Source organism: Micromys minutus (assembly GCF_963924665.1).
Source record: "Micromys minutus genome assembly, chromosome: 4".
NCBI classification, from domain to species: Eukaryota; Metazoa; Chordata; class Mammalia; order Rodentia; family Muridae; genus Micromys; species Micromys minutus.
This window is the reverse complement of record NC_137973.1, coordinates 10,419,441-10,437,669: the sequence shown is the minus strand read 5'-3', so window position 1 is coordinate 10,437,669 and position 18,229 is coordinate 10,419,441. Positions and strand designations below refer to the sequence as shown.

The 18,229-nt window shown below is 35.3% G+C and overlaps 1 protein-coding gene across 1 annotated transcript; it reads right to left on the bottom strand.

Annotated features, from left to right (window-relative positions):
- Positions 1 to 17,134: 17,134 nt before the first annotated feature.
- Positions 17,135 to 17,632, bottom strand: LOC308420465 (small ribosomal subunit protein uS11-like; the record flags this gene model as incomplete). The annotated part of the gene is made up of 1 exon (XM_080916484.1): positions 17,135 to 17,632. The coding sequence occupies one exon, from the start codon at positions 17,630 to 17,632 to the stop codon at positions 17,177 to 17,179; it is 456 nt and encodes a 151-aa protein (XP_080772610.1). The 3' UTR covers positions 17,135 to 17,176.
- Positions 17,633 to 18,229: the final 597 nt, after the last annotated feature.

The following is an 18,229-nucleotide window of genomic DNA, read 5'->3' as shown; positions in this document are numbered from 1 at the left end:
TGAGAGTGGGGTGTTGAATTCTCCCACTATTATTGCATGTGGTATAATATATGCTTTCAGCTTTAGTAGAGTTTTGTTTGTTTGTTTGTTTGTTTGGTTTTTATGAATGTGGGTGGCCTTGAATTTGGGACATTGATATTTAGGATTGAGAGATTGCTCTTATAGATTTGTTTCCTGTGGTGGGTCCTTCCTTATATTTTTTGGCAACTTTTGGTTGAAAATCTATTTTATTCGATGTTAGAATGAATATTTCTGACTGATTCTTTGCATCATTGGCTTGGAAAGTTTACTCCCAGCCTTTAAGCTAAGGTATTCCCTGACTTTGTTGCTGAGACAAGTGTCAGCAAAATGCTGGGTCCTGTTTAAGTATCCAGTTGGATGACCTATGTCTTTTATTTGGAAATTGAGTTCAATGGTGTTTAAATAAAGAAATATTTTAAAAATAGTGATTGTTGTTTTCTGTTATTTTGTTGTTGTTGTTGTTGTTAAAGGTAGAATTATGTTTGTGTGCTTTTCTTCTTTTGGGTTTCTTGCAAGATTATTTTCCTGCTTTTTCTAGTGTCTGGTTTCCTTTCATGTGTTGGTGTTTTTCATCTAATATCCTTTGTAGTGCTGTATTTGTGGACAGATATTGGGTAAATTTGGTTTTGTCCTGGAATATCTTGGTTTCTTCATTTATGGTAATTAAGAATTTTGTTAGGTAGAGTAACCTATAGTAGTATTTACGTTCTTTTAGGGTCTGTATGATATTGGACCATGATTTTCAAGGTTTCATAATTTCTGTAGAGAAGTCTGGTGTACTTCTGAGTGGTCTGCCTTCATATGCTACTTGTCCTTTCTCCTTTACTGCATTTAGTATTTTTTTCTTTGTTGTGAGCTTTTGGTGTTTTGACTATTATGTATCAAGAAGAGTTTCTCTCATGGTACAATGTATTTGGAGTTCTGTAGGCTTCTTGTATGTTTATTGTCCTCTCGATCTTAAGGTTAGAAAATTATTTTTCTATGATTTTGTTGAAGATATTTATTGGGCTTTTTAGTTGGGAGTCTGCTCTCTTCTACACCTATTATCCTGAGGTTTGGTCTTCTCATTGTATTCTTGATATCCTGGATATTTTGTATAAGGAGCATTTTGTCTTTTGCATTTTCCCTGTTTTATCAATGTTTTCAATGTTATCTTTTGCCCCTGAGATCCTCACTTCCTTTCTTGTGGTCTGTTGGAGATGCTTGCATCTATGACACCTGATTTCTTTCCTAGGTTTTATATCTCCAGAGTTGTCTCCTTTTGTGATTTCTTTATTGTTTCCACTTTCATTTTTAATTCTTTAACCTCTTTGGTTGTGTTTTCTTTAAGCTCTTTAAGTAATTTTTGTGTTTCTTCTTTAAGGGCTTCTACTTGTTTACATGCGTTCTTCTTTAATTTTTTTAAGGGAATTATTCATGCACTTCTTGAGGACCTTTATCACAGTCATGAAGTATGGTTTTTAGTCTATATCTTGTTTTCTCCTGTGTTGGGGAGTCCACTGGTTGCTGTAATGGGAGAATTGGGTTCTGAAGTTGCCAGTTTGTCTTGGTTTCTGTTGCTTAGGTTCTTATGCTTGCCTCTTGCCATCTTGTTATTTTTGATATTAGGTGATCTTCTTGTCTTCACAGAAGCCTGTTCCTTCTGTGGGTCTGAGGGCTCATGTGCTCAGGACAGAGATTGCTTCTGGGTATTTGGCTCTTTGAGGGTAGGCAATGAGTTCTGATGTCCGTGACCCTGTTCTGTTTCTGTGGGCTCATGTGGTAGAGCGCTTCTGAGGCTCTCTTCTGGGTGCTCAGCAGCCTGAGGGCAGGCCCTGAGTCCTGATGGTAGTGATGTGGCTCTGCACTAGGCAGGAACAAACCGGTTCTTGAAAGCACCACCCTACCTGTGCACTGAGAGTTCTCGGGATCTCTCTCCAGATGGTCAGTAGAAGGAGTCAGGGTGGCCTCACCTGTGAGCTCACCTGTGGTCTCAGGTGGGAGAGCACTTGTGAGGGTCTTCTGTGTGCTCAGAAGTCTGTAGGCAGATCCTGAGTCCTGATGGAGGTAATATGGCTCTGTCTCTGCTCTGGAATAGAACCCTTCATTTACATTTTTTGTCTTTTATCTGGGAACTGAATGATCAAAGACAAGGCAGAAACCCCCAATTGAGATTTAATATATACTATAATATATAAGTTTACTTTTTGGTGTGCCCTTTGTGACTGTTTCATATACTAACAAAATGAAACCTTTTAACTAAATAGTATTATGTTGTATAATTAACTGTGCATAATAAGTGGTTGAATAAATGATTGTATATAAGAAATTAATATAATGATTTTAACTTCACACAATGTAAAATGTATATTTTCAATTGATCTTTTAATTCTGTTTTATTGGCAAATTTAGTTGGATACCTGATTTACAGAGCTAGAAATTGTGAATACCAGAAAAAATAGTTATATTTCCAAAAGATGCAAGTAATTCCCTCACTAAGATTCAAAGTACTTGTATTATTTTAAGGCTATAATTGTCTTATACTAGTATTATAAATGTTTTTATAGAGATGAGCATTAAAATCCTATAAAGTCTCTGAACATATAAGATGTCAGTTTTATAAAGGCAATTTAATGGTGTGTGATTCAGATTATATCATAATTATCCAAATATTGTTTAATAATCAAATATAAAGAGACATCACAGTCATTGGATTCTCAAAACTACCAAGAAACATATACTAACCAATCAAACAAGCTAAGAGAAGAGAAGTAAATTATGGAGAACAAATGATTCATTTAAGAAGTCAGCTTGTTGTATGGTTTAGACATGGATTCTAATTTCCCATAATAGTTTCTAAAAGCAATTATTTTACATTCCTCTAATTAACAAACTTCTCTTTTATTTATATAAGTATTATTAGTGAAAATTATTTGAGTATTTGTGGTTTAGAATTAGAAAAATCTTATTCATTAGCACAGAAAATTTCAGTTAAGGATAGCTCCATCCACCTTGTACAAAGGAACCAAAGTTAATTAATTGATGAGTTCTTGCTATAGAATTCAGTCTTTGTTATATGAAATACTGAGAGTTTCATAATGTAGCTGTTTACCTTAAGGTAAGACAAATAGCTACTCAGTGACACGGATGCATTCCTCACTATACCTCTGCAACTATTCCAGGCCTATCATCTGATAATATCTTGAGAATGTATTCTTTGTTGAACTATAGCAAAAAAAAAAAAAACATATCATCTTATTATTTTAATTCATATGGGAGAGGTTTAAGAAGAAAACAGTCATTGAGACTTTTCTCACAGCCACATATCATGTAAAGTTTCAATTGTAAAAGAAAATGTTATTATACAACTATGAAAACTAAACAATATGTAGATGATGTAAAAACTAGCCAAACACAAACATTAGTTCATTGTACAAAATTGAGTATTCAAGATTACATGAGTTTTGGTTTCAAAATGAATTGTAGAGCCAGGTGGCAGGATTAGACTCAGTTTTAAAATGTATTATGAATACACAATACATGTTAGATACTTGACTTGTGGTAAGTGAGCATACAGGTCAGCCACTAATTGAGCCTCATAGAAAGTGTTGCAAATTAAAAGAGAGTTGAAAACAAACAGTTATTTTGCACTATGATATCTACTACATGAACACTACTTCTGTCTTCTAATTAATAATTAAACTAAGATGTTTTTCTGAATGTTATAACTACAAGGAGGGTAACAATTGTTAGTGTAGTGTTGGAATTAAGCCTAGAGTAGAAAGAAATTTAATTGGAAATTATACAAGAATGTTGTTTAAAATGTCCCAAAGTCATTTACTTTAGAAACTAACCCTTTAACCTCATGAATTTGCCACATTCACGGTCTTTAAAATTAGAGAGAAAATACTACTTTTCATAAATGTGTAGTTTTCATGGATAACATAGTTAATTCAAAGAAACAATTTCCAACTATATTTTATAATATGTATGCTATATTTTTGTCCACTTCTTGTCAATGGGATGTTGACAACAAACATGTCTAAAATTTTTATCATCTTCATTGTATCCTAAGTGGTGTAAACTCATCTGGTATTCTGCAGAGTTGTTATAAAGTCTTCTAATATGACACAAAAAGGTGTTCAAGTACATGCCTGTTAGTCTTTAGAAAAAATACTTGTAGCTTATAGCAGACTGTTCTCTTCTCAGGGCACAGAGTTGTGAGTAAAATCAGTAGAAGTAAATGACAGAGGCCTTGGACAGGCAGGGATACTCTAACCCCTGTGGAGAACCTGTCAATGGAATGACATAACAAAATCCACAGGCTCTGTGGGATAACTGGTTGCACATTGGCTCTCCTGGAGAAACTAATCAAGTAGAAAAATAGCATTTAAGTTCTCAAAATAGATCTGTTTACTTGCTCAGAAGTATAAAGCAAGCTTTGAGAGTCATGACACTCAATGAAATGTATGAAGACATGTAGCTGCGAGTATTAACAAGACTGAGAAATGAAAACAAATACAAAATACATCCAGCAATTGAAAGTGGATCACATGAGAGGAGCGGCCTTTGGTCCAGTGAAGGCTGTTTTCCCAGTGTAGGGGAACACTAAGGCACTGAGTTTGGAGAGGGTGGTTGGGAGAGGGAGCACCTTCATGGAGGCAATGGGAAGAGAAGGTGGAATGAGATAACATTTGAAATGTAAATACAGAGAATATCTAATTTTAAAAAGAAATTTTAAATTAATATATCCACAAAAAGAAATAGAAAAAAGAAAAATATGGTTCACAAGAAGCAATCAATTTTCTTTGTTCCCTACATTTGAGGAGTGATTATTAGGTATTGTTTTATCAGTTTAATCATTACCTAGGGAGATCTTAATAATTTATTTGCTAACAATTGTTAGTGCCTTTATTTCTTGGTAGATTATCTCAATAAGTTGTGTGAGAATAGATTCTAATATTATTTTGAAGAGGTAACTGTGATAAAATTTAAGTGATTTTGGCCAGTGCTTTTGTCAGTTGAGCAAATTTCTATGTAATAAACTTTCCACTAAACCTGTAAGAAAGAACTCTATGTTAATAAAATGTCTATATCCAATTTTATGTTAAAGCACTTGTGATATATGTGCATTTTGCTCTGTAAATATATTTATTTTAACAAATATTTTCAGTTCCTTTTTTCTAATTTTCAAAAATTCTAGATTGTTTTTTGAAGTAACAAGGAGATTTTAAAATTGGTATGGAACTAGAATGTTAGCACCAAGGCTCTGAGGAAGACCATAAAAGCCAGAAGTTGGGAGGCATTCTGTGAAAAGCTAACATGTCTAACACAATCAAAGAGTAACTACGGCTACCTGTATAATACCTATATAAAAATAAGACCTCCCAATTCTGACAAAGAAGGTATACTTAACTTTCCATGTCTGATTCCCTTTCCTAGAGCTAACTGATGGATGGGGAGAAATGTGTTTTGTTGTTTTCTTCTTTGTTTTAAGAATATAGCAACCAATTTGTTTTCCTTATACAAATAAGCAACACAAATTAGACTAGTGAGTATCAATATGAAACGAGAAGGAAAAGAGGTTGAAACCAGAACAAACATTGTACTGCAAAGGAGAAGTGGATCCCTAACAAAAGACAAAACAAAACAAAAGGTATTTGCAATCAATACTTGCTAAGGAAGAGAAAGCAGAAGTCTCTAATGTAGTGTCACTGAGTAAATCAACTGTTTTTTAATTATCATTTTGTTTTATTTTGTATTCGTTTTTGCTTTATTTTTGAATGAGAGAGAGATAGAGAAAGAGAGACAGACATACTTGCAAAGGGCTTAAGTCCATCCCATGCATTCTTTACAGATGCCACTTCAGTCTCTATGATTCCCCCATGGATGCAGGTTATTTGATTATGTATGTTTTCTTCTGAGTCTTGCTTGCCAATGTGAGCCAAATGATATGGCTCTAACCCTGGAACAGAGACAGCAGGAAATGGGCTTCCATGAATGTTGATGATTGCTGTGGGCATAAGGCTTTTCTGTACATACAGCAATATACAAGTTTTCACATTCTTCTTTCCGAAAAGGCTAATGACTTCTTGATAGTCAGAGAGAACTTGAGCCCAAGAGGAGAGGGTGTGTCTATGTATCAGCAAAATGGTAGAATACTGTGACCTCTAAGACATCCCTTAAGACTGTGGGAAAGAATGATGAAAACATAAGTTCCAAAATATATCATTTCTCAACTTTGCAAAATATAAGGATATAGTATGAATTATATGAAGAGCTTCATGGATCGAAAAGAATAGAGGCAACCGCATTATGAGTGAGCCTGTCACAAAGATTCTTAGGAAGGAGGTAAAGAGATTAGGGAGTAGTGAACTCAAGGCTAGATCCCACACAGCTATGGTTTGTTTGTTTGTTTGTTTGTTTGATTATGCTTAGGAAGGCATCCAGATTCCTGAATTCAAGGTCAGTCTGGGAGGGAGGGAGCTTAGGTCCAGGCCCAGGCATAGTAGAAATAATTTCAGGGTGGGATCCCACCCAGTTATCTTATTGCTTGTGCTTACTGATTCTTTCTAAAAATCATGGGGCTGTGGTTAGGATATGTTGATTTATGTGATAATCAAGAGGGAAACTAGGGTAATGACGAAAGTTATACATAAATAAAAGTCTGGCTTTTTATTTTTAGGAGTTGAACTATCCAGAGAGTGTTTCGAAATAGCAGGAGAAAGTTGTCTCAAGAGGAACACACACACACACACACACACACACACACACACACACACACAGAGAGAGAGAGAGAGAGAGAGAGAGAGAGAGAGAGAGAGAGAGAGAGAGAGAGAGAGATCATGATGTAAGATATCAGCTTTGCCATTACCATGCCTTTGTTCTGATAACACAGACTCTAACCTTCTGAAACTGGAAGCTTATTAAATACTTTCTCTTATACCTTGTCTTAATCATGTTACAGACAAAAAACAAAGTAGCAAGGAAAGAAATTGTAGTCAGAAAGTGTGTATTGATATGACAGTCTGTTTTATTGTTGCTGCCACTGGCCTGACCATGTTGTTTTCTGAAAGAATACCCAAGACTTTGCCGTTTTACACTAGAACATGGTTAAATTATGTAAGTAGTGCTTTACAGGGTATCCTGATAGGAGCTTGAATATCAGTAGTACAGAGAGCACTATGGACTAAAGAGGAACAGCTGCAGAGCTTTCAGAGGGGAGACTGCAATCAGCTGAGCCCGATAATGTGGCTGCCTTCTGAACTTGTCCTAAAATTCTGCCTAAGTTTAAATTTTGAGATGTTGAATTATTTTTCTTTTGGTGGAGGTGATTAAAAGACAGCCTAATATTCCCACTGTTACATCTTTACTTACAATACCCCGTATAGAGGTCAAAAATGAGAAAGAACAATGAGGACAATATAGATGATAGATAGATAGATAGATAGATAGATAGATAGATAGATAGATAGATAGATAGATAAAGAACAATGAGGACAATATAGATGATTTAATAGATAGATAGATGATAGATAGAAAAATAGATAGATAGGTAGATAGATAGATAGATAGATAGATTGATTGATTGATAAAGAACAATGAGGACTAGATAGATAGATAGATAGATAGATAGATAGATAGATAGATAGATAGATAGATATAGATTAGAGATAGAGATCTCCATACAACTTTTTAAGGTTTCAGATTGATATTTATTTATTTTTTTGGCATAACATTGTATGAATATATTTTGTCATTACTTATTTTTTTAGAGGATTGATAACATGCACTGAAATCTTACTAGTTACCATAAGCATAAAGTACATGAAGAACAGAACAGAACATGGAAACAGTCAGTGTTTTCTTGGTGTGTATAGATTAAATATAATGATTTTTGAATACCAAAAATTGCTACAAGGCTATATTCTTAGCTCTTGAATTATTAATGATTTAAGGTCCAGGTGTACCACATTCTGAGAGGGTTCTATACACTTATTTTTTTGTCCTAAGAAAGACTGAGGCTTTCATATCTTGGCCTTTGTTTTTTTTTTTTTTTTTTTTTTTTGAGGGTCATATAGCCTGTGAGTTGTTTCTGGGATATTCAGAGCTTTCTGAGATTAGTATCCAATTATCAGTGACTGCATTATTATGTCTGTTCTTTTGTGACTGTGTTACCTCACTCAGGATGTTATTCTCTAGATGCATCCATTTTCCTAGGAATTTCATAAAGTCATTTTTTCTGATAGCTGAGTAGTACTCCATTGTGTAAATGTACCACAATTTTCAGCTTCTGGCTATTATAAATAGAGCTGTTATGAACATTGTGGTGCATGTGTCTTTGTTGTATGTTGGAGCATCTCTGGAGTATATGCCCAGAAGTAGAATAACTGGGTCCTCAGGTAGGACTGTGGCCAATTTCTGAGGAACCGCTAGACTAATTTCCAGAGTCGTTGTACCAGCTTAAAAACAAACATCAGAAAATTAATGTTAGAGTCGAACCAATGTTAAAAGAGACAAAGAGAAGACTGATATAAAATGCAATAAAGGGATAGGTACTCCTGAGGCAAAACCCTCATCCAGCTAACTTTCTAATTTGGGAAAAGTGCTGAGCATTTTTCTGCTGCTCAACTACAACAACAAAGGAAACCTTCTGCAAATGTAGTTCAGTTGGGAGCCATACTTTATCCCAAGCAGGTAGCATAAATTAGCGGTTACTTCGAAAAGCATTAGAATCATAAAGTCTACACTTTTGGAATCTCCCTATATGTTGATGGAGGCCACACTTGTGGCTAGGGAGTCCCTGCATATAGGCCTTCAGAAGCCAGAGCATGCAGCTGTAAAAGGGAAGCCTAGATTATGTTCAACACTTGATATTAGAAGTGTGAGAGCCAAGGGAGGTCAGCCTGGGAAAGCTGTATATGAAGAGAGGAACCAGCCCAACACAAAGAACTATGTTGAAGTGGACAACGTTGGAAGAGAAGAGTCACATTTGACACTAGACAAAGTGGGCTTAGCGTTTGCCTTCCTGGCTTTGTTTCAGTGATGCTTTGGCCCTATATTTCTTCACTATATTTATACTTTTCCATTTTGAATGTCACTGCATATTCTGTGCAGTTATATATTGAAAGTATAAAATCCACTTTTTCATCCTACAGTGGGCTACAATTAAGTGATTGCCTTGGTGCTCAGATGAGATTCAGTATTTTGAATCAGTGTTAAGATTATAAAGATGTTTTGGTAGATTTGAGATCAAATTAAAAGCATTTAACCACAAGACTTTGGGCAATAAGATGTAGAATGTGGTAGTTTTTAATGAAATATGCCTTAGGTTTCTCAGATATTTGAATACTGTCTCAGTTGGTGCTGGTTTGGGTAGGATTAGGAGGAATGGCGTTGTTGGAATAGACATGTCTCTTAATGTGTGTTTAAAATTTCAAAACCTCTCATTTGTGATCTGACTCCTGTTTTTTAATCAGGATGTCAGCACTTCCTGCTGTTAAGTCGTCCTTAGTCTTTGAAATCAAAAGCCCAGTGAAATACTTTCTAATGTCCCATCATTATGGTGTTTTCTTAGTGCAACAGAAAGCAATTAAAACAGTGTACTAAATGACAATGTAAATTTCTCAGTTCAAATGTGATTTACTAAGTACTTTAAGTACATTTCGTGCAAACATTTTTGTGCAGAAAAATTTTATATTTATATTAAAATATTTGCATTCCCTTTTGTTTACTACTGTGCTTAATTCATTAATTCTTCCAAATTAACCATATTAGGAATATTACCAAACATATAATGCACATTCTCTAAAGCTTGTCAAATAGTTATAGAGGGAGGTATTGTGTCCTAAATTTGCTAAAAATGAAGTCACAGATTTGGATATATGTTATTGTATCTTTCATTTTAATAAATACTAATTTGGTGATTATGATAATTTATCATGTAGAAAACATTAATTGCGGTCAGACTAATGTGTTGTTATTTCCTAGGCTCTTCTCATTCAACAAAGTGTGGAATTCTGAATTAAACAGAAGGCTAACAACAGAACACATTCTCAGAGAGCTGAAAGGAAGTTTGTCAGCTGAAGGATGATCCCAGAATTACTCCAACCCTGAGATTATATATAAAGATATGTCAAAAAAAAGACAATTTTTTAATTTACTTTGGCTAGCTAGCTCTTGTTCCCTTCCATTGTTCTTATGACATCACCTCCCATCACATATTCCTCATAACTTCTATTCACTCTGAGGATCTGTATATTTTAGGCTTTGTGCAGAATTTGAATGAGAAACTATGTAGAATAAAAGCATCATCTGAACTGTTGAGATAATATAAGTCATTATCTTTCTTTAATTGCATATGTATTTTTTATACAATATGTGCTGATATGGTTTTCCATTTCCCAACTCCTCCCATATCCTCCACAAATTCCCTGACCCTTTCAGTTAAGCTAGACTTAAGGCTAACCTTGAGATACATCGTGTCTATGCATCTGAGCAAGTTATTACAGTTACTGCCTGAGAGGAAATGTCTAACATGAGTATTTTGTGTCTTCAAAATAATAGTGATAACGGTTTAAAGGCAAGAACATTCTCATTAATTTAATATTGTAACCAGTAAAGGTCATTAAAACTAGTTGTCCTTAGTTTGAATTTAAGTTAGATTTGTACAAAAGCTGCCATATTAATATGAAAAGTAGTTTTTGTAAGTATTTAATTTTTTAAGTTGAGCAAAAGTTTAAAAGACTTTCCCTTGCCAGTGGAAAAAGTTATTCAGATTAAAGTCTTTATTTTTAAATTATATTTTATTATTCTTTATCATGAGTGAGAGAGTGGAGTGGAGGCAGGCACATGAAAGCCACACTGTGTACTGGAGGCTGGAAAACAACTTTGGAGTTTGTTCTCTTTTGGTGACAGGCACCTTTAACTTCAGAATAATCCCTCTAGCTTTGAAAATTTTACATTGATTTAATATACATAATTCTATGCCAAAGGAAGGAATGAAAATATGGGGATTTTAATGAGTAAATGCAGTCCTTTCAAAGCTATAAAAGAAACATAGTGCTTTCAGTTTCCTCAACTGAGACAAATTCTTGTACTCTAAGTTACACGTTAACTTTTCTGTTAAAAATTTGAGAGTTTTGTGGTAATCTCTGTTAATTATTGAACTATTTATCTCTTTTATATGTTTTTTTTTTTTATAAAATTGTGATATGGTACAGCCTTGGAAACCCAGTTCCTTCTAATGATGTCCTTTGAAGCACATTAGTTTTCAGCTGGCAATTTTCTTATAAAATTTTAGCAGTGTGAACGCCTCAGAGATTTACATAATCTGTCATTAGATATTGGAAACGATTAGTTCTTTATGGAATCTTTGAAGCTAAATTTTATTCCTGAGTCACCTCAATCAGACTGTGCAAAGAAATATTGTTAGGAATTCCTACCTTTGTTTTGACAGTGACTCAGATAACATGCTTAATTGTTAAAGATACGGTTTCAAAATAATGCAGTACAATTTTCATTTGATAGCCTAAAGATTTTGACCTTATAAAAATCAGTGGTTGTTAAATAATGTGCTCTGTATTATAAAGAATTCTTTCATGCTGTCATCCAGTTTATTCTATTTTTTGAGAATTATCCAAAATGTTAGTGATATGGCTGCATGTTCAAGATACTTATAAAAGCTATCATCTAAGGAATCCTATGGAAATTGTCCAGCCAAAATCCTGCATATGCTTGAATTCTGGTCGCCATTATTATTGAGTCTGCTTTTGTCTTCTGGTAGGCATTGTCCAAAAACCAGGTTGATCTATCAGAATCTCCTACTAAACACAAATATTTAAAGAGGCAAGGCTATCATCCAAAATGAGAAAAAAATGTGTTTGTCTTTCTGGGTGTGGGTTATCTCACTTAAATCGATTGTGTGTAGCTTATATCATTTACCGGCAAATTTTATTTTTAATAGGTATATAATATACCATTGTATAAATATGCCACATTTTTCCTATCCAGTTTAGTTGGTAGGCATATAGATGGTCTCTACATTTAGCTGTTTTTGAACAGACACAGTGTTTCCTGAGATCTCTTCAAATCATGGCAATTCTGAACAACTAACCAATAGAGCCCACAGTTTTCATTTCCCTGGTGCAGTTATCCTTGTAAAAAGGATGGAAGGAGAAGGATGGGGGAAAGACTAACACTAAAACACTTAGGGATTTTACGAAGTTCTACCTCAACTGCATTTTTTCCTTCTGTCCACAGGAGGTGCTGCTCTGCATCTTCACACAGGCTCTGAAAATTGGTTTGTGGCCCGAGAATCCTCTTCGTCACCATTCAATGTAGTTTTTCTTTAATTTGAGAAGTTTTCTGCTTATGTAGATCAAAGAGCAATGTAGTAGACTTCTTATCTATTTCACTCCTGGAAATACCATTTACCAGCATGACGGATTAGTGAGTACCTACGTCCCATACAAGTCACTGTCCCTCTGCTACCCATTATATGTCAGGCTGTGGTGGGCACTACTCTGCCTATGTGGCCACTACAAGTAATATGATCGTCTTGACTTTGGAGATGCAATGCTCGTCATACAGATCTTTCACTTGTCTGGTTAGTTACCACAAGATATTTTATACTATTTGTGATTATTTTGAAGTGTCTTGTTTCCCTAATGTCTTTCTCAGCCTGTTTATCATTTGTATAAAGGAAGGCTACTGATTTGTTCAAGTATGGGATCCATCTCATGAAGTAGTCCTTAAGTCACATCAGACAATGGTTCGCTACTCCCAGGAGTTCTGTACCACCACTGCCATAGCAGATTTTTCAGGCAAGACAGACTGAAAGTCAAAGAATTTTTGGTTGGGTTGGTGTCTATGCCTTTTTTTCTCCTGTGTATTTCAGAGAACCTTCTATCAAGGACACTAGACTATAGGAATGCCACATAGGCACTCTTTGAACCTGCAAGTTCAGTGAGTTGTGTGGCTGCTGTCCTTTGGCAATGGGATTCTGCTGTCAGTTTGCAAAGAGAACCTACTGTCTAAGCAGCAGCCTGGATTTTGAAGGGATTATCATGGGACACCTTTGGCTAACAATTTAATGGAATGCAATTCAGTTCTACCATTGGAATCCTTGACTACCAACAAATAAAACCACTTCAGCCTTGACATTTCTGTTATGAAAAGTCCTCATTAGGATCATCTGCATACATTCTAGAAAGTTCCCACTTAATTAATTTTCCACACCACTTCCTAAATGCTCTCCAACATAATCACAGATGTTCCTCTCTGTACTCTCACCACCCTCCTAATCTTGTCTCCAATCAACTGAACCCATGCTCCCATCCATATACAGTACCAGTCTATTCTTTTAATATATTGTTTCTTCAGAAAGATCATATATGTATTTTTCTTAGACCCCAGTCTTTATCTAATGTTTCTAGATCTACAGATTATAATTTGGAGTATATTACTTAACAAGTAATATACACATATTATATTTATCTGCTAGGACTGTGTCAACTGACAGGCAGATAGTTTTATTTTTTAGTTCCATCCATTTTCCTGAAAATTTCATGATGCCATTTTTTGAACATTGGAATAATACTCTATTGTGTAAATGTACCACAGTTTGTTTGTCTATTCTTCTGCTGTCTATCTATTCTAGGTTGTTTCCAGTTTCTGGCTATTATTATAAATAAAACCACAAGGAGTATAATTAAACAAGGGCCCTTTTGGTAGAATAGAGTATATTTTGGGAATATGCCTGAGAGTGCTATAACTGGGTCTTCAGGAATATTAACTTCCAATGTTCTAAAGAACCATCAGATTGATTTCTATAGTCGCTGTACAAGTTTGCATCTTAGTAGAAGTGGAGGAGTGTACCCTCACTCCACATTCTCAGAAGCTTGAGCTTTCATTTATGTTATTGATTTTAGCTAGTTTGACATGTCTAAGAGTATTACATCTAAAATTAGTTTTGATTTGTTTTTCTCTAATGTTTGAAGATACTTTACTTTTCTTTAAATGTTTTTCTGCCATTTTAGTTTTTTTAAATTAAGAATTCAAAAAACATACAAGCACTATGTTGGATAAATATGGAGAAAGTGGACTCCATTTTTGGTTCTAATATTAGTGGAGTTATTGTTAGTTTCTCTTCATTTATTTGATGTTGGTTATAGGCATCCAGAAAATTGCTAATATAATATTTAAGAATAACCTTTGTGTCCCTAATCTCTCCAAAACATTTATTATAAAGAATATTTTTGTCACCAAATGTTCTTTTTTTGTTTTGCCATTTATGTGGTGCATTGCATTTACTGATTTTTGCATGTTGAAGCATCCTGCATCTCTAGGATGAAGCCTACTGGGTTATAGTAGATTATATTGTAGATGTGTTCTTGGATTTGCTTTGCAAGGATTTTAGTGAGTATTCTTACATCTATGTTCATAAGAGAAAATTTGTGAGTATTTCTTTTTTTTATTTTTTTTTACATTTTCCTCTTTTAGTCCTGTTTATTTTTACTTTTCTCCCCAAAATTTATTATATATTCTCTGTATTTACATTTCAAATGTTATAACCTCAACCCCACATACACCCTTCATCTTCCATCGAAACTTGCTTCCATAAAGGTGCTCCCTCTCCCAATCAACCTTTCCACCTCAGTGCCTTGGCTGGTAGATGACATTGTTCTTTCCAGGAGGTTGCATATCTTTCAGTTCTTGCAGTCCTTTCTCTAGCTTTTTCAATGGGGTCCTCGTGTTCAGTCTGATGTTTAGCTGCAAGCATCCTCATCTGTATCTAAATGACTTTGAAAAAGCCTCTGAGGAGACATCCATATCTGATAAATACTTCTTGGCATCAGCAATAGTGCTTGGATTTGGTGACTGCATAAGGAGTGGTTCTCAAGGTGAGGCAATATTTGTAGATCTTTTCTTCAATCCCTGCTCCTCCATTTAAACTTGTATTTATTTCTTCTCCTGTTTTGTTCTCCCCTCTAAGAAGGACTGAGACATTCACATTCTGGTCATCCTTCTTTTTGAGCTTTATAGGTTCTGTGGATGTTTTGTGGGTATTTTGAGCATTTTGGGGTAGTATCTGCTTATAAATGAGTACATATCATGAATTCAGTTTAGTGACTGGGTTACATCAGGCAGGATGATAGCTTCAAGTTCCATCCATTTGCCTAGGAATTTCATGAACTCACTGTTTTTAATAGCTAAGTAGTACTCCATTGTGTATATGTACCACAATTTCTGTATCCATTCTTCTGTTGAAGAACATCTGGTTTTTTTTTCTAGCTTCTGGCTATTATTAATAAGGTTGATATGAACATTGTTGAGGATGTGTCTTTGTTAGATGTTGGTACTACATTTGGGTATATGCCCGGAATGTTATGGCTGGGTCTTCAGGTAGTAATTTCTCCAATTTTCTGAGGAACCTCCAGACTGATTTCTAGAGTGGTTGTACCAGTTTACAATCCCACCAACAGTGGAGGAGTGTTCCTCTTTCTCCATATCTTCAACAGCATCTGCTTTCACTTGAGGTTTTGTTCCCAGTCATTTTGATAGGTGTGGGATTAAATCTCATGGTTGTTTTGATTTGCATTTCTCTGATGACTAGGGATGTTGAGCATTTCTTTAGGTGCTTAGCCATTTAATACTCTTCAGTTGAGAAGTCTCTGTGTAGCGCTGTACCTCATTTTTTGATAGGATTATTTGATTCTCTAGAGTCTAATTTCTTGATACTAACCCTCTACCAGATGTAGAATTGGTAAAGATTTGGTGCCAGTCTATTGTTTACCGTTTTGTACTTTTGACAGTGTCCTTGGCCTTACAGAAGATTTGCAGTTCCATGAGGTCCCATTTTTAGATTCTTGATCTTAGAGCATGTGCCATTGGTATTCTTTTAAGAAAATTTTTCCCTGTGCCTATGTGTTCTAAGCTTTTTCTGACATTCTGTTTTATTAGTTTCAGTGTACCTAGTTTTAGGTGAAGGTCATTGATCCACTTGCACTTGAGCTTTGTACAAGGAGATAAGAAGGGTTTGATTTGGTATTCTTATATATACTAACTACCAGTTGAACCAGTACCATTTGTAGAAGAGGCTGTGCTTTTCCATTGAATGTTTTTACCTGCTTTGTCGAAGATCAAGTGACCATAGTTGGGTGGGTTCATTTCTGTGTCTTTGATTCTATTCCATTGTTCTACCTGCCTGTCTCTGAACCAATACCAGACAGTTTTTACCAAAATTGATCTGTAATACAGTTTGAGGTCTACAATGGTGATTCCCCCAGAAGCTTTTTTATTGTTAAAAATGGTTTTTGCTATCCTGGGTTTTTTATATTCCAAATGAATTTGCAAATTGCTCTTTCTAACTATATGAAGAATTAATTTGGAATTTTGATGGGGATTTCATTGAATTTGTTGGCTTCCTTAGGCAAGATGGCTATTTTTACAATGTTGATCCTTCTAATCCATGAGCATGGGAGATCTTTCCATCTTTGGAGGTCTTCTTCAGTTTCCTTCTTCAAAGACTTGAAATTTTTGTCTTACAGACTGTTTACATTCTTATTTAGGGTCACACCAAGGTATTTCATATTGTTTGTGACTATTGTGAAGGGTGTTACTGGTTGAGAACTAGCGTTGGGCAGGAAGTGTGGACTCCCAGGCAGTAACTCTGGCTGTACTACAAGATTTCTCTTTGGCCTCTCCTAGGAAGAAGAATTTTACTCACCCTCCTAGTTAGGATGGAGAGTACTTTTACATTTCTGGGATTCCAGAGACCTGTGGGCTGGCAGGCAGCAGGTCCTGATGAAACTGGGCTGAGTCTAGTAGTTCTCTTTCTTTGTTGGATCTTTGCATGTAATTCTGGTATCAGTGTAACTGAGGCCTTATAGAATTTATTGATCCCTGTCCCTTCTGATTCTCTTTTGTGGGATGATTTGAGTAATATTAACATTAGTTCTTTGGAAATGTAGTAGCATTCTAAGACTTTGTAAATTTTTGGTTAGGAGATATTAATTAATGGTCATTCTTACTTCACTGTGTTTTATAGGTCTCTTTATCTGATCTTGATTTATGTTTGGTGAGGTTAACCTATTGTGAAAAATTTATGTACTTCTTTTTTTTTTTTGCCTACATAAAGCAATTTATTAACAGAAAATAACTCGAGAAGTCTTGTTCACAGATGGCGACCACGACGAGCACCCTTCCTTCGAGTGCTGTCAGAGGGGATAGGGGTGACATCCTCAATCCGCCCAATCTTCATCCCAGAGCGAGCAAGAGCTCTGAGGGCTGAATGGGCTCCAGGTCCAGGGGTCTTAGTCCTGTTTCCTCCTGTAGCCCAGAGTTTGATATGCAGGGCAGGGATGACCGGCTCTTTGCATCTCTGGGCCACATCCTGGGCAGTCAACATGGCTACATACGGAGAAGACTTATCTCTGTCAGCCTTTACCTTCATTCCACCAGTCACCTGGCAGATAGTTTTCTTGTCAGAAAGATCAGTAACATGGATAAAGGTATCATTGAAGGATACAAAGATGTGGCAGACACCACATACATTCTCTCCTTCAGCCACCTGAGGTCCAAAGCTGATGACCTGTTCCTCCTTCTTTTCCTTCTCCTTGCAAGGTGCCATTTCTGAACGTAGTCTCCAGACTCCTCCACCAGAAAACTATGTACTTCTTTTACATTTATACAATTTGGTGAAATACAGACTTTTAAACGATGTCCTTGTGAGTCTCTGGACTTCCTTTATATCTGTTCTCTCCCTTGTTTCATTTATTACTTTGCTAATTTTTTTTTCCTACTGTATGCATCTCATTGATTTTCTAGAAGAGCTAAATTTTTATTCTATAGTTTTCTTTGTATAGTTTACTTTGTTTCTATTTTATGTATTTTATATCTCAGTTTGATTATTTCCACCTGGCTTCTCTTTTTTGATGGAAATAACTTCTCTGGGTTTTAGAGCTATTATGTTCAGGAAGCTGTTAAGTAGCTAGTAAAATACCTCTCCAATTTTGTTTTGTTTGTTGGTTTTGTTTTGTTTTTTTTTTTCTTTCTTTTTGTTTTGGATCTTTTCTTTACTTATATTTCAAATGATAACCCCTTTTCTAATTTTCCCTAGGGAATCTGCCTATCTAACTTCTTGAATTATATATATATATATATATATATTGGATATTAGCCCCTCTTTAAGGCTCGATATGCCCAAGCTTATGGGGCACAATAAAAG